Source organism: Oncorhynchus tshawytscha, linkage group LG29 (genome assembly GCF_018296145.1).
Source record: "Oncorhynchus tshawytscha isolate Ot180627B linkage group LG29, Otsh_v2.0, whole genome shotgun sequence".
NCBI classification, from domain to species: Eukaryota; Metazoa; Chordata; class Actinopteri; order Salmoniformes; family Salmonidae; genus Oncorhynchus; species Oncorhynchus tshawytscha.
The window spans coordinates 14,258,649-14,276,174 of NC_056457.1; the positions used below are offsets into that span (position 1 = coordinate 14,258,649).

General features: G+C 41.8%; 1 protein-coding gene across 6 annotated transcripts in view; it reads right to left on the bottom strand.

Moving 5' to 3' along the window:
* LOC112227581 (rho GTPase-activating protein 21-like) overlaps positions 1 to 17,526 on the bottom strand; it is a 119,738-nt gene that overhangs the window by 46,517 nt on the left and 55,695 nt on the right. For all 6 annotated transcript variants that reach the window (XM_042308925.1, XM_042308924.1, XM_042308922.1 and 3 more), the window contains one exon: positions 1,321 to 1,413. In XM_042308925.1, coding sequence (XP_042164859.1) covers positions 1,321 to 1,413 — 93 coding nt within the window. The remainder of the gene's footprint in view (positions 1 to 1,320; positions 1,414 to 17,526) is intronic.

A 17,526-nucleotide genomic window follows, 5' to 3' on the forward strand; every position in this document is an offset into this window, starting at 1 on the left:
TATGCAGAAATGCAGGTAATACCAAAGGGTTCACATACCTTTTCTTGCCACTGTATATATGTGCCAGCCTACTAATTATACAAATGTAAAATATTCTATTTTAAAATCAAATTCACTAGCCTATAACTGGAACTTTGTAGGTCGCATAGTCTGCACCAGCATGGCATGTTCTCGCCAACCTTCATGGTTCGAATGAGGTATAATACAATACAGTCCACACATTCAAAAAGATTAGGCTATTGGAGCTCGTTTAATTTATTACCCAAGAGAGTACAGTGACATCTAATGTCCTCAATGTTTTTCTGTTGTGCATAATGTGCGGTAGCCTATATTTTTATTTATTTATTATTTTACCTTTATTTAACTAGGCAAGTCAGTTAAGAACAAATTCTTATTTTCAATGATGACCTAGGAACAGTGGGTTAACTGCCTGTTCAGGGGCAGAACGACAGATTTGTACCAGCTGGGGGATTCGAACTTGCAACCTTTTGGTTACTAGTCCAACGCGCTTACCACTAGTCTAACCTGCCGCCCCATATCATAGGCTATGTATTGGATAACGGCTTGGGATCATAAAATGGCTTTAATATAGGGCTCATAAAATGTCCTTATTTGTATGGCTCATCAGGCTTAGGTAGCATCAGGCTTGCATGTTCATGTTGATCAAAGCTCTAATCAAATCCAGATATATTTATACGTTTTAGAATGACACTTCCAGTTTCGGCAGGAAATACCAGGTTACCAGGAAGTGATTTATTCTTGGATGGAACATTTGTAAAATACCGGGAAAATATTAAACCCTAGTCTGTGCCACTTTGCCGTTCCTGCCATGTAGCCAACCAACAGCACTGAGAGTAGAGTGGCATTGCATGCGTATATGGTGACCACATTCTCTGATTTGGCTTTAATTAAATTAGATGACAAGACAAATCTTTGTTTTGACAACAAGCAATTGATATAGAAGTGAATGTGGTCTTGAGAATCTACAAGTGTCAGGGAAATGTATCTATATTGTGTTGTCAAATCAGGGGCAGCAGGTAGTCTAGCGGTTAAAAGCGTTGGGCCAGTAACCGAAAGGTCAGCAAGGTGGAAAAATCTGCCCCTTGAGCAAGGCAGTTAACCCCCAACAATAACTGCTCCCCAGGTGCCTATGATGTGGATGACGATTAAGGCAGCCCCCCACACCTCTCTGATTTAGAGGGGTTGGGTTGAATGCGGAAGACACATTTCGGTTAAATGCATTCATTTGTGCAACTGACTAGGTATCCCACTTCCCTTTCCCAAATCAGTGGCACTAAACATGAGTCATGCTGTTGTTACCTGTACAGAGTCCAGCTCCGTGGGCAGGGCCTCCCTCCTTCACTTGCTTGACGAAGATGGTGTCCATTGGCTCCAGCCTGTTCCTCTGTCTCCCTAGAAACGGAAAAAGCGCACCGGGGGTCAGGTGCCATGGTGCAGAGCCAAGGGACTATCACAACTAGGATTAGAGCTAGCTACATCACTAGCATTACAGCTTGCTGGCACTTTCAAATGTTAGCATAGGTACACATCTAACGTAGGAAAACATGGTCTAGAGAGGGAGAAAGAGTTCTCATTTAAAGAAGAGGGAGAGCTCTCTTTTCAGATGAACACAGCAGGGTTTACTCAGCTGGAACCACACACTGCCAAGAGGCCAGACAAGACAGCAGTGTTTCTACACGCCATTGAAAAGTTTGTTTATCTGAATAAATTGCGCGCCTCTATCTAAATAAATAAATAAATACAAAATAAATAAAAAAGTTGCAACATCTGCATCATAACACATTAACATAGGCTTCTCAACACAGACCCCTACTTTTAGTGTTCAGCGTCCCAAATAATGGGGTGAACCCTGAATTGCGCTTAAGGCAAATTTGAACTTAAAATAGTTAATGCATGACTAAGTCAACATTTTACATAAATGCCTCAAGGTTAGCATTCATCCCTCTACCTATAGGAGGGATCATCAACTAGATTCAGTCGCGTGCCAATTTTTTCTTGAGCAGAAGGTCGGCGGGCCGGAACATAATTGCAAATGAACAGCAAGAAGCCCAAACAGATATGTTTACTAATGATTATAAGTAATTGTTTTACTAACTTTGTCTATTAAACTTTCTATACCTCCTCTTTCCAACAGTCATTTGATGCCTGAACAGCTCATACCTAGATGCACAGGGGTGAAGAACACTATAGGCTTTTGCACTTCAGTAAAAAAATAAAAATAAAATAAACCTCAGTCATTCTATAATTTCAAATCCAAAGTGCTGGAGTACAGAGTCAAAACAACCCAAAAAATGGATCGCTGTCCCAATACTTTTGAAGCCCGCTGTATAGGACTGATATCGGATGACATACCTAGTTTAAAATGATGTCCATCTGATAGTTCCAGTAATAAAGTTGTCGATGACACATGACTTTGTGCTTGGCTAGCAATTGGAAATGGGGGTTACGCCTAGTAACCAAATAGTGACATGACTCCAACGCAAGGGGAGTAACCAACGACCTTGCGTCACCTACACACAATACCCAATAATGTGAAGGCGGAATTACGTTTTTAGAAATGTTAACAACTTAAAAATGAAAAGCTGAAATGCCTGGAGTCAAATCAGTATTCAACACATGTTTAGTCATTTAGCAGAAGCTCTTATCCAGACTTACAGTAAGTGGTAGGTGCATACATTTTTCATACGTTTTCCCCCGTGGGAATCGAACCTAGCGTTGCAAGCGCCATGCTCTACCAACTGAGCCACACCAGACCTTTGTTAATGCAACCCCTTTGTTACAGCACGCCTAAATAAGTTCAGCAGTAAAAATGTGCTGAACAAGTCACATAATAATTGGCATGGATGCAATAATAGTGTTAACCATGATTTTTGAATGACTCCCTCATCTCTGTACCCTGGTTTCTCAAATGATTGCCTCGCCTGGTTTACCAACTACTTCTCTGATAAGAGTTCAGTGTGTCAAATCGGAGGGCCTGTTGTCTGGACCTCTGACAGTGTCTATGGGTGTGCCACAGGGTTCAATTCTCGGGCCGACTCTCTTTTCTGTATACATCAATGATGTTGCTCTTGCTGCTGGTAATTCTCTGATCCACCGCTACGCAGACGACACCATTCTGTATACTTCTGGCCCCTCCTTGGACACTGTTAACTAACCTCCAGACGAGCTTCAATGCCATACAACTCTCCTTCCGTGGCCTCCAACTGCTCTTAAACGCAAGTAAAACTAAATGCATGCCTTTCAATCGATCGCTGCTCGCCCGTCCAGCATCACTACTCTGGACGGCTCTGACTTAGAATACGTGGACAACTACAAATACCTGGGTGGCTGGTTAGACTGTAAACTCTCCTTCCAGACTCACATTAAGCATCTCCAATCCAAAATTAAATCTATAATTGGCTTCCTATATCTCAACAAAGCATTCTTCACTCATGCTGCCAAACATACCCTCGTAAAACTGACCATCCTACCGATCCTCGACTTCGGTGATGTCATCTATAAAATAGCCTCCAACACTCTACTCAACAAACTGAATGCAGTCTATCACAGTGCTATCCGTTTTGTCACCAAAGCCCCATACACTAGCCACCATTGCGACCTGTACGCACTCGTTGGTTGGCCCTCGCTTCATACTCGTCGCCAAACCCACTGGCTCCAGGTTATCTACAAGTCTCTGCTAGGTAAAGCCCCGCCTTATCTCAGCTCACTGGTCACCGTAGCAGCACCCACTCGTAGCACGCGCTCCAGCAGGTATATCTCACTGGTCACCCCCAAAGCCAATTCCTCCTTTGGTCGTCTTTCCTTCCAGTTCTCTGCTGCCCATGACTGGAACAAATTGCAAAAATCTCTGAAGCTGGAGACTCACATCTCCCTCACTAGCTTTAAGCGCCAGCTGTCAAAGCAGTTTACAGATCACTGCACTTGTACTTAGCCCATCTGTAAACAGCCCATCTATCTCCCTACCTCATCCCCATACTGGTATTTATTTATTTATTTTGCTCCTTTGCACCCCAGTATCTCTGCCTGCACATTCATCTTCTGCCGATCTACCATTCCAGTGTTTAATAGCTATATTGTAATTACTTCGCCACCATGGCCTATTTATTTCCTTAACTTACCTCATTTGCACTCACTGTATATAGACTTTTTGTTTTCTTTTGTTCTACAGTATTATTGACTGTATGTTTTGTTTATTCCATGTGTAACTCTGTGTTGTTGTATGTGTCGAATTGCTATGCTTTATCTTGGCCAGGTTGCAGTTGCAAATGAGAACTTGTTCTCAACTAGCCTACCTGGTTAAATAAAGGTGAAATAAAAATAAATAAATAAAAACACACAATTATCTGTAAGGCCCCTCAGTTGTTATGAGAATTTCAAAACAGTCAACCACAAAGACCAGGGAGGTTTTCCAATGCCTTGCAAAGGGCACCTATTGGTCGACGGGTGAGAATAGTACAAGCAGACATTGAATATCACCTTGAACATGGTGAAGTTATTAATTACACTTTGGATGGTGTATCAATACACCCAGTCACTACAAAGATACAGACGTCCTTCCTAACTCAGTTACCGGAGTGAGGAAGGAAACAACTCAGCGATTTCACAATGAGGCAAATGGTGACTTTAAAAAAGAGATTTTAATGGCTGAGATGGGAGAAAACGAAGGATGGATCAACATTGTAGTTACTCCACAATACTAACCGAAATGACAGAGTGAAAAGAAAGACGCCTGTACAGAATACAAATATTCCAAAACATGCATCCTGCGTGCAATAAGACACTAAAGTAAAACTGCAACAAAACATTTTTGGGATTGGGGCAAATCCAACACAACACTGAGTACCACTTCATATTTTCAGGCATGGTGGTGGCTGCATCAAGTTATGAGTATGCTTGTCACTGGTAAGGACTAGGGAGTTTTTTTAGGATACAAATAAATGTAATAGAGCCAGGCACAGGCAAAATTCTAGAGGAACACCTGGTTCAGTCTGCTTTCCAACAGACACTGGGAGACAAATTCAGCAGGACATAACCTAAAAAAACAAGGCAAAATATACACTGGAGTTGCTTACCAAGACGACGTTGAACATTACTGAGTGACCTAGTTACATTTGTGACTTAAATCAGCTTTAAAATCTATGGTAAGAAATGAAAATGGCTGTCTAGCAATGGTCAACAACCAACTTGACAGAGTTTGAATTGTAAAAAGAATAAAATGTGCAAATATTTTACAATCCAAGTGTGCCAAGCTCATAGAGACTTAACCAAAAAGATTCACAGCTGTAATCACTGCCAAAGGTAACATGTATTGACTCAGGGGTGTGAATACTTATGTAAATTAGATGTTTTCATGCTCTGAATAATACATTTGAAAAAATCAGCCCAAACTGATCTTATAGATCTACTCTATTTGTGTTGAATTGTCTATTTATTTTGCCAAAGCCTTTGCCTACAACAAATTAACACTATTCTGGTGTATTTATGGCAGCCCTATAGCATATCTGCAGTATATGCCTATGGAACCTACAGTACAATGGCAGAAATTACCAAGGTGAGCACAAAACAGACTAAACCTAACCTGCAATGTGAGAATATGTGCATGTTATCCTGTTTTAACTACAAATTGATTTCCACCATAAGAGAAAGACACCTTTATTCCAGCAGATGGCACTAGAGGGCATACAATGAGGAACAAAGTCATTGCTCAATGTTACTTACATGATGAGAGCCGTAGTAATCCAAGGGCAAAACGGCATTACCCTTCACCTTCATGCTATTTCACTATTTAACACTTTCAAAATGAGTGACAAGTGTGTCGTCCTAATTTGTCTGAAGGATACCATGGAATCCCAGTTCCAAATGACAAGGCTACACTGCTACTTCCATTTGAATGGAAGATGGTTGCAAGTGTGGGGGGAAAAAAGGGTATGACTGTTTATCTAATTTAAATCTTATTTAATATCTAAAGGTTAAATAAACTGACTGACAATACTGCTTAAAAAAGAAAGATTCACAGAGGACACAAACGCCTCTCTTGCCGAGGGAGAAACCCAAAAGCCTGCTCTTCCCTGTTCCATCAAGAGAAACCTCTCCTCATCCCAATCCAACATCAATCCAACAACGTTCAGATTCGCCTGTACAAATTGGATTCTGGAGTTTCCAGCCCTGTAGCTGGATAAGCGAGATTAAAAATCAGGAACTCAACAGCTTTGGATATTTTTAAAGTCCCTATCCTACTAAAGTAGAATGACAGTTGAGATTGATGAAATAGGACAACGTTACATATTTGACCTTTTTAATTCGCAGACAGCTGTTGGCTGGAAAAGGATCAATCTTTTTTTTTTTACTTCGATATAAATATTGCTACAGCCAGATGTAAATAGAAGAATCAGATGTGTTCCATCGAGCAGACCAATAGGCTTTTAGCTGTAGCGATACAGTATGCGGCTTGCCCTTCAAGCTACTACTTGAACAACTAATACAGTTGTTGAAGCATTCTACTAGAGGTCAATGTAGGAGAGGTCGAGTCAAAGAGCAGTGGGCTGGATTCGAACCCATGCTGAATATGACATAATATATGTTTTCCGGGGTCAGTACGGCTCCAACTGCTGGACAACAGGCCACAAACTGCTTTAAGTCAAATAATCCATCATAACATGTTATTTTGAACATAATAAAAAGGATAACCTTGCATAAGGCTTTTGCAGTATGTGCTAACATCCTAACCTGGTGGAGGTCTCTCTTGCGTTCTCTCTATAGAGTACGGTTTTCCAGGCAGCGCTTGTCTGCAGTGTAACGCTGCAGCCTGGGCTTCAGCGTTTTGGTTTGGCTGGGCTTCAGCGCTGCGTCAGCTGGTTTGGCTGCGGTCCCTGCATGCGCAGCTGGGCCTGGTTGTGTGGGCTGGCTCCATCACTCTCCCGTTGTTTTGGGTTAGATAATGTTATTCTACAGAGGGGCTGGGAGCAGCGCCCGCCGCCTGCCTGCATTAGCCCGGACAGAATGCAACAAACCCTCTAATATTTTCTTTCCCTCTTTCTCTTGCACGTAGTTACATGGGGCACAATGCACACAAACAATCACATGTGGATGTACGCGCACTCATGCCTCCTCTTCCTCTCTCACGCCCCCTTGTTCCGTCTCTCTATCCCTCTTGCTTGTAGAGGGACAGACCTCTGCCTGCCAACACTTCAAAAACAACTGACAGAGAGGACTGTGTGTGTGTAGATGGTAATCTGTGACTCTGGTACAACAGGAATGATAAAAATAGGAGGCGCATGATCTCTAGTCTCCATATAAACACTAAGAGTGATTCTGCCCCAACCCATGGTGTGCGAAAGTCTGGGAAATTGGCATTGATCATATACCAATAATAATCTATCAAACTGCTTTCAGCCACAATGCATCTACTTTTAATAACCAATCAGGTTTAATGTTCAAAGAAACAAAGATGAGTATCATGAAAATCTTCAACCCATCGTAACCAAAAGGTTTTTCCCAGTACATAACGGAGACATCAATTAATTGAGTTAAATCCTGTGAGTCAGTTGATGGATAAGGTGCCTTCAGAGAGTATTCATACCCCTTGACTTATTCCACATGTTGTTGTGTTACAGCCTGAATTCAAAATGGATAAAAATAAATAATATTCTCCCTCTCACCCATCTGCACAAAATATCCCATAATGACAAAGTGAAAAGCATGTTCTTTGCACATTTACTGAAAATGAAAAAAAACAAATCTCATCTACACAATACTTTGTAGAAGCACCTTGGTGATTACAGCGGAGTCATATTGGGTATGTCTATCAGCTTTGCACATCTGCATTTAGGGATTCCGCCCCCCATTCTTCCTTGCAGATTTTCTACAAATTTGTATGAGTACCACTTCAGTGTGGTGGCAACACCCCTGGCCCCCATGACGGCACACGTGCGACACCTACACTGCTCAAATCATAGGCTAATAACGATGTTGGTAGAAGGCTGCCTTCGTACGAATGGCACTTGGTAATTGGCTACTTTTCAGTACCTAACTAGCAGTATTTGTCATTCAACGACACGTTTTCATGCACATTTTTCACTTGAGAAATACTGCAAACATCTTATTTAGATGTACAATTGCGCAACCAAGACCTCCTCTGCAAAAATATCCTAATTAATTAAAAGATTTCTTGAGTAAACTTAGATTAATTGTGACAATTTTTTACATAATTGTTTACTTTTACCCCCTTTTCGTGGTATCCAATTGGCAATTGGTAGTTAGTCGTCTCGTCGCTGCAACTCCCGTACCGACTCGGGAGAGGCGAAGGTCGAGAGCCATGCATCCTCCGAAACACGACCCAACCAAGCCGCACTGCTTCTTGACACAACGCCCGCTTAACCCGGAAGCCAGCCACACCAATGTGTCAGAGGAAACACCGTACACCTGGCGACCGTGTCAGCATGCATGTGCCGGGCCTGCCACAGGAGTCACTAGAGCACGATGGGACAAGGACATCCCTGCCGGCTAAATCCTCCCCTAACCCGGACCTCTGGCAGTCTCTATGGGGGTGGGTTCAACAACATTCTGTATCTATCTGGCCCTTCTTTAGACACTGTGCTAACAAACCTCCAAACGAGCTTCAATGCCATACAACACTCCTTCTGTGGCCTCCAACTGCTTTTAAATGTTAGTTTTACTAAGTGCATGCTCTTCAACCGATTGCTGCCCGCACCCTCCCGTCCGACTAGCATCACTACTCTGGACGGTTCTGACTTAGAATATGTGGACAACTACAAATACCTATGTGTCTGGTTAGACTGTAAACTCTCCTTCCAGACTCACATTAAGCATCTCCAATCCAAAATTACATCTAGAATCGGCTTCCTATTTCACAACAAAGCCTCCTTCAGTCATGCCGCCAAACATACCCTCGTAAAACTGACTATCCTACCGATCCTTGACTTCGGCAATGTCATTTACAAAATAGCCTCCAACACTCTACACAGCAAACTGGATGTAGTCGATCATAGTGCCATCCGTTTTATCACCAAAGCCCCAAATACTATCCACCACTGTGACCTGTATGCTCCTGTTGGCTGGCCCTCACTACATATCCGTTGCCAAACCCACTGGCTCCAGGTCATCTATAAGTCTTTGCTAGGTAAAGCCCCTCCTCATCTCAGCTCACTGGTCACCATAGCAACACCCACCCGTAGCACACACTCCAGCAGGTATATTGCACTAGTGATCATTCCTAAAGCCAACACTACCTTTGGTAGCCTTTTCTCTGCTGCCAATGACTGGAATGAATTGCAAAAATCTCTGCAGCTCGAGTCTCATATATGTGAATTCTCAGTAGTTAAAGATAGGATGTTAGCCACCAATGTGGCCTGACTATGAATTATGTTTGTCAGACCTTTGAATGAAGTTTGTTTTCTGCAACAACAAAAAATATATTTTAGAAAATCATTTAGAAGTGACTTTAAGCATCAGCTGTCTGAGCAGCTTACCGATCACTGTACCTGTACACAGCCAATCTGTAAATAGCACACCCGACTACCTCATCCCCATATTATGACTCTTGCTCTTTTGCACCCCAATATCTCCTTGCACATTCATCATCTGCACATCTATCACTCCAGTATTAATGCTAAATTGTAATTATTCTCACCTCTAGGGCCTATTTATTGCCTACCTCCCTACTCTTCTATATTTGCACACACTATACATGTATATTTTTCTATTTTTATTTTATTTTGTTATTGACTGTACGTTTGTTTATGTGTAACTGTGTTGTTTTGTCGCACTACTTAGGTTTTTATCATGGCCAGGTCGCAGTTGTAAATGAGAACTTGTTCTCAACTGGCCTACCTGGTTGAATAAAATAAACCCGGGCGACGCTGGGCCAATTGTGCTCCGCCCCTTGGGTATCCCGGTTGCGACAGAGCCTGGACTCGAACCAGGGAGTCTAGTGGCACAGCTAGCAACCGCTGCACCACTTGGGAATTCCTAATTGTGACTATTTTAAGTTAACTTTTGCTATAGCGTCTAAAGACGGACAAACAGCACTATTGCAGTTTTTTTTCTCAATTTCCAAGCAAAGGGATTTTAAGGGAGTATGCGAGCACAGATGTTCACTTCAACTAGGAGAGTTCTACTAGGAGCAAACCGTATTTTTTTTTATATATATATATATATATATTAATATATATTAAATTTTTTAATTTATTTTATTTAACCTTTAACTAGGCAAGTCAGTTAAGATCAAGTTCTTATTTACAATGACGTCCTAAAGGAGAACAGTGGGTTAACTACCTTGTTAGCTCGGGGATTCGATCCAGCAACCCAAAAAGGGTAGGGAAAATGGAGAAAGAACTACTTTCAAATAAAGTCCTCCGTTATGTGCTTGACGAACATACCATTTTGGAAAATGTATTTGGAAAATAGTTCGTTCAACATTTTCCCTAACCTTTTTCCTCGCACATCAGTGGTATATCAACAGACGAAGTGGAGAGCTGCCATTGGCTCAGAGTTTACTCACAAAAGTGAATCTGGAATTTACCAAGCAAACTCTGCTGGCTTTATAGGAACAACCCCTGGGGAGGACGACATGTCCAAGAAACATAGCATCCAGGACACTAGGGTGGAAGTGTGTGAGAAGTCTTCTGTTGCTCTAAGGCAGTGGTCACCAACCGGTCGACCGCAAAATAGTCGATCTTCAAGGCATTGCTAGTCGACCACCATTTCTGGAGAAAAGCCAATGATAAAGCCTTGTACTCCTATTATTTTCTTATATTCGTCTTGCGCTGTTGGTATTAGGTGTACTTGATTCAAAAGCCTTACGCACCGGGTAGGCAAAGTGTATGAAAGGACAAACTCGGCCTACACAGAGGACCAGGACAGCCAAATAAAGTGCTCCTATTGCGCTGGCAAATCGGATAGCTCAAATCACTGTGCCTAAAGCTTCCACGACCAGACCCCACAGCAAAGTTTGATTCTAGCCCACGTGAGATTTCATAGCTTTTAAAACCATGACCAGAGAGAGACGGTCAAAGAATACAGCAAAGAGCTGCTGTTTTTATGAGCGAGTTCATGTTTAAGTTTTTATTCAGCACAGTCACTGTTTTTATATATTTTTTAAAATTACAACACAAAACATGTTTCTCCCTACTTCCACCACAGCAGCAGCAACAAATGAGTAGCCATTAGCCAAGTGTATCAATAGACCTGCATTTTCATTATTAGCAGCTCATTGTGTCGATTTTAATATCAAGGAATATGACATTTTCTCTGGTAATAGGAACAACATGAATTTGTGCACGAGGCATCAATAATGTGGTGTGACTCCAGTTTCGCCATCAGGTGGAAGACCCCTGTCTCTGGTCAGTCTCACCGGAGCGAAGGAGAGAGCAGGGACCCTGAGAGGAGGGACCCGCTGCTGCCCTCTCCCCCCGCCCCTCTGACGAGACTGACCATCAGATGCAGGTCCCATCAGTCCAGTACAATAAGTGCTTCAACCACTGATACATTTTGTTTTTAAATTTAGAGTTTTGAAATATATGGCCTGAGAAGAACAATGTCGTCAGGCCTAGCATAGCCAATATGTTGTGATAATGTACTACGCCTACTGCACAAATCGCATTCTGACAGAACAGTTTTAATTAGGTTAATGTTGCATAGGCTTCCATTTTTGAAGTCATGTAAAAAAATAATTTAAAAAATTTAAAAATTAAAAAGAGCGGTAGACCTTGGCTTGCTTTTTTGACTCCGAAAGTTGATCTTGACTCAATAAAAGGTTGGTGACCACTGCTTTAAGGGAAGAGTTAGCTGGATGGAACTTCGCTAAGGAAGGTTGGGGTTTTTAAAGCCCACCAGAGAATATTGGGGAATTCTACTTGCTTGTGCTATTGCTCCCTCTGCAATCTTTATGGAGGCCGACCAAAATCTGCCAAAAATGAAATAAAAATTGGACATCTCCCGTGAAGACTTTCACACAGAACAAAAAGACAAATATTTTAACAGATGTAGATTTTTATGTTTCTGGAGCGCTTTTTCGTCCCCGAAGTACCACAGCTTCACAAGCATAATACAATATATCTCATGTGTATAGTCCTCTTCAACAGCTAAGTAAAATACACAGCCAGAGAGAGGAAACGAGTTAGAAGACTATTTGAAATAACAGCCGTTCGATATGTATACAATCATTGTGAAAAGCAACAAACAGACATCAACACTTCTAAACACAATTCCACAAACACACACACTTCCCGTCTGTGTGTTTAGATTGGGTTGAGATTCCTCGATCCCAAGCAGGCAGGCAGGCAGTGTGTGTGTGTGGTGTGGGTGTGTGTGTGTGTGTGTGCGAGCGCGTTCCTGGGGTTTGAAGGGGTTCCAGCGGCAACACCCAGATAGTCAACATGGGGTGAGGCGAGCAGAGCAGGCCCCCTCTATCCAAACAGCAACTGCCTCATCACACACTGGCCCAAAGTCAAGCAAATAAACTCCACGGCTGCTCTGGAGGGAATATGGGACCGCATGACACAGGCTAAAAGGGCTGTCTAGGGCTGTCTAGGGCTGAACCAGGAAAAACTGTGGATGGATCTCAATACCTTAGTGTTTTTCCTGCCTGTGTCCAATCTAATACACTTAGCTGCTGATCTGAAAGAGCAATATAGTGCGACCCTACCAGTAGATAGACGGAGGAGAAATACATCATACTGAAGTACTGAGGATGAAACCAAACAAGAATATCACCACTTCATACTGCGGTCCAGCCGATCTTAGAGAAAGCTTGTGGGAGGAAAGCTGAGAGGGAGAGTGTTACATGAAGTAACATTTAACAGTTGTGAATCTTGCAGGAGAAATCTAAAATGTTACAGAACAGGACTCAACGTGACTACCATTTACGAGCGTGGTATGATTTACAGGAACCGGACCAAGGGGGCATTAGGGGCTCTCCAGGCAGGAGGGAACGTTATTCATCTTCTATTGCGGAGTGATGAATGGTAGATGCATATGTGGGTGCACACGCATTGAAAGAGACACACAATACCCCTAAGGATTTCCTGATGTCACTGTGGGGGCTCTGTGTGTTTTATGTTTCGGGCCCCGTGCCGAGCCTGTGGAATGTGACACTGAGATGGCCAACAAGATGCTTACAGGAATTCTCTCCGCTGCTCAATTTCCCTTTTGTAAGACCAGAATCTGCCTGCTCATGAGCGGACTGTTCCCTCCCTCTCTGCTCTGATAATCATAGTCATACCATAACCAGGGGTTGTAACCAAAATTATTTTCCAGTTGTTTCATTCTGAACAGAAACACACTTTGTTGCATTGCATTCCACTGTTCCGACCGGCAAGTACAGGTTTATAAGGTTCCCTTTTTAATTGTTATTTTATCCATTTTCTTCCTAATTTCGTGATATCCAATTGGTAGAATCGAACCCGGGTCTGTAGTGACGCCTCTTGCACTGCGATGCAATGCTTTAGAACGCTGTGCCACTTGGGAGATTCTGTTCCTTTTTAACCAGTAAAATCAACCGTTTTTTTATTTTTACATTTAGCTCATTAAGTTACTTCACCAATAAGTGGGGACAGAGCAGGCAAGTTAGTTGTTTACATGCGTGACAGACAGACAAGTGTAGCCTATGGCACAAGATGCAACTGAAATTTTGCCGGTGGGTAGAGTGAGCAGTAGTGTAAAGTACTAAGGTAAAAATACTTTAAAGTACTACTTAAGTAGTTTTTGGGGGTATCTCTACTTTATTTATATTTTTGGCAACTTTTACTCTACTATATTCCTAAGTAAAATAATGTACTTTTTACTCCATACATTTTTCCTGAAACTCAAAAGTATTCGTTACATTTCAAATGCTTAGTAGGACAGGAAAATGGTCCAATTCACACACTTATCAGGACAATATCTCTGGTCATCCCTACTGCCTGTGACCTGGCAACTCACTAAACACAAATGCTTCATTTGTAAACTATGTATTGGAGTCTGCCCCTGGCTATCCGTAAATAGACATTTAAAAAAAAGAAAGTTGTGGTGTCTGGTTTGCTTAGTATAAGGAATTTAAGCATATTTTACCAATTACATTTGAAGTATATTTAAGACCAAATATTTTAGGACTTTTAATCAAGTAGTATTTTACTGGGTGACTTTCACTTTTACTTGAGTCATTTTCTACTAAGGTATCTTTACTTTTACTCAAGTATGACATATGGGTACTTGTTCTACCAGAGAGAAGATTGACGCTTAAAGTAGAACTGACAGCGTTTTAACTACTTTGCAGTCATGAAACAGACATTCATAATAGTCAAAAGTATCATATTCCCAGTTTATGCTTCAAAACCAACTTCATAAGGGGTTTTAAAAACCGGTCATATTTGACCAAAACTTCCATGACGTACAGTAAGGCATTGTTGTTGACAGAATAGATGGATGCAGTTCAATGCATGATTAATGTAATTCACCAATACATTTCTTGGTTGTCCAAAAAAGATTGCCATCAGGTTGTAAATCACAGCTGGCCTGGTACATTGTGTGCGTTTGTAAATTCACTCTGGCTATCTACTTCAATTTCAGAGCACTCTCGTCTGAGTGTGCCAGAGCGTAGCAGAAATGATTAATTTACCAACGCGTAACACCCGCTGAATATGAGCGGTGTCAGTAAACATTGACAAAAAAAGTTATTCAATTGTTGGCAGCAGCACAGTTAGTCACTAACACTCTAGGCAACATGAAAACAGCCTAACCAGCTCTCCTAGGGCTAGTAAAATGGTCAGAGTGACGTGTTCTCTCATTTGTGTTAGTGTGCGCTCTGAATTTATTAACAGAATCTGACAACACTCTGAATTTATGAACGACCCAGACTGCACACTGGAGGCAATTTACAAATACACCCATTGTTTGCTGCCTCTACCCATTCGGGATGCACTGTTTCAGTTTCAATGACTCAATATTTTTAACCAAAACGGGCAACTGTAACTAACGCTGGGAATGTCAACACAATCAAACTAGCAAGGACAATGATCACAAGCCAGTCATAACGTGGTTAAAAGGCTAGCGTACATCTGTCAAACACAAGGCCAGCGGGCCGAATAGGACACACAAGCGAGTATAGATGAGTCAAGAGTTTAGTCACATACTTTATGAAATTACATCCTGATGCGCTCGCATCTGAATTCAACTTCAGTTACAGTGCTTTCGTGTGTCCCGTTATAGAGCGCAGCAAGAGGGAAAGTGTAGAGACTCATGCTATACAGTCCTAGCTGGACTACTAAAATGTTGCAGTCTGCCTTCGGTTTTTAAAACTTGACAACGAATATACAAAAAACAAAACACCATGCAAAGGAGAAACATGTAGGCCTATTACAGCAACATTTGAGCAGTAGCCTAGGTTGGCTACTCAACTGCAATCCCTTTTGAGTACAAAATACAGCGATGATGCATTCAGCCACAAAACATTTAAAACAGGTTTGAAGTTGAAATGTTACAACAAACCTATGTTTTTGAGTAGTACACAGCGTTGTACGAGATCTTCAGTTTCTTGGCAATTTCTCGCATGGAATAGCCTTCATTTCTCAGAACAAGAATAGACTGACGAGTTTCAGAAGAAAGGTATTTGTTTCTGGCCATATTGAGCCTGTAATTGAACCCACAAATTAGTCTAAAAGGTGGCCAATATCCCCAGTCATCCCTACTACTTATTGCTTCTTTAATAACATAACTGCAAAAGCGCTTCTAATGATCAATTAGCCTTATAAAATTAGGAACTTGGATTAGTTAACACAACGTGCCATTGGAACACAGGAGTGATGGTTGCTGATAATGGGTCTCTGTACGCCTATGAGGATATTCCATTAAAAATAAGCCGTTTCCAGCTACAATAGTCATTTACATCATTAACAATGTCTACACTGTATTTCTGATCAATTGCTTTTCTTTCAAAAACAAGGACATTTCTAAGTGACCCCAAACTTTTGAATGGTAGTGTATGTAAGTGGACTTTATAAAAAGGGACTTATTATTATCAATAAAACATGTTGGTATTTTACCCCCTTTTTTCCCTCTCCAATTTTGATCTTGTCTCATCGCTGCAACTCCCCAACGGGCTAGGAAGGTGAAGGATGAGTCACGCGTCCTCCAAAACATGACCCGCCAAACCTCGCTTCCTAACCTCGCTTCTGCAGGCAGACACAAATATGTTTCTGAAGGACAGATCGAGGGCTTTGCATAGGCGATTTGTTGCATTTTTTGGTGGGACATAAAATAACAAAGTTATTTATGTTCCAGGCATTTTGTTCCAGTTCCTATGCTTTAAAATAACAGTTCTGTTCCGGGACAGTATAGATCCCTTTCGTTCCTGGTTCCGTTTGTGTTCCTTGAAAAATGAAACAGTTCCAACCCCTGATCATAACTATCCTCTGGATCATAACTTGGATCATTATCAAGAACAAGAAAAACAGATCACTCCCAGGTCATGAAATATGTTCTGTACTCAATACATGAAATAGTGATATTGGAAATGTACTACAAAAAAATGAAAACAAAATCTATAAAAGGTTGATGCAGTCAGTGAAGGAGTTGCATTTCCACTGCAGCACAGAAGGGTACAGTATTGATGCTGGCGATCGCACCTTCAGTACTGTAAGCCTAAACAACCTTTATGGTAGAGTAGAGGAACGTTACTTGTAACTAATGGTAGCAGTCAGTGTGCAGCACTCCAATCAAAAGCGCAACATAAACAATGATTGATATCTTTATATGGATGAGCAGCCTGTGACGTGTGCGTGAGTGTTGCTGATTTAGTTTGTGTGTGCTGTATGTATGTATGTGTGTACACTGCGCAATAAAATGTGTGTGTATACTCTGCACAGTCGTCTATTTCCAGGAGCTGCAGATCAGATGGGACTCTGCATCCCCGCTGTCACGCTGCAGCGCTCCCAGACATGGGGCGGGGGGGACCGGATGCACTGTGGGATAGGGAGGACTTGCCAAGCTCACGCACTATACAAAGCTACAACACTGACAAGCTTACTGCAGAAAAGAGCTTCAACCTGCAGCTTTATAGACTGCAGCTGCTATTGATCTCTGTCTATCTAGCTCAAATGCAGACTCAAGCCATCACAGTATATTTAAGAAGTAAGGCCCAAGGGGGTGCGGTACAGTGCATTCGGAAAGTATTCAGACCCCTTCATCTTTTTCCACATTTTACTGAGTTACAGCCCGATTCTAAAATGTATTAAATAGTTATTAAAATTAAATATTAAATTGACATAAGTACTCAGACCCTCTACTCAGTTGTTGAAGCACCTTTGGCAGCAAATACAGTCTTGAGTCTTCCAGGGTATGATGCTACAAGCTTGGCACACCTGTATTTGGGGAGTTTCTCCCATTCTTCGATGTAGAGCCTCTCAAGCTCTGTCAGGTTGGATGGGGAGTGTTGCTGAACAGCTATTTTCAGGTCACTCCAAAGATGGCTGATCGGTTCAAGTCAGGGAGGCTTGTCATGAAGCCACTCCT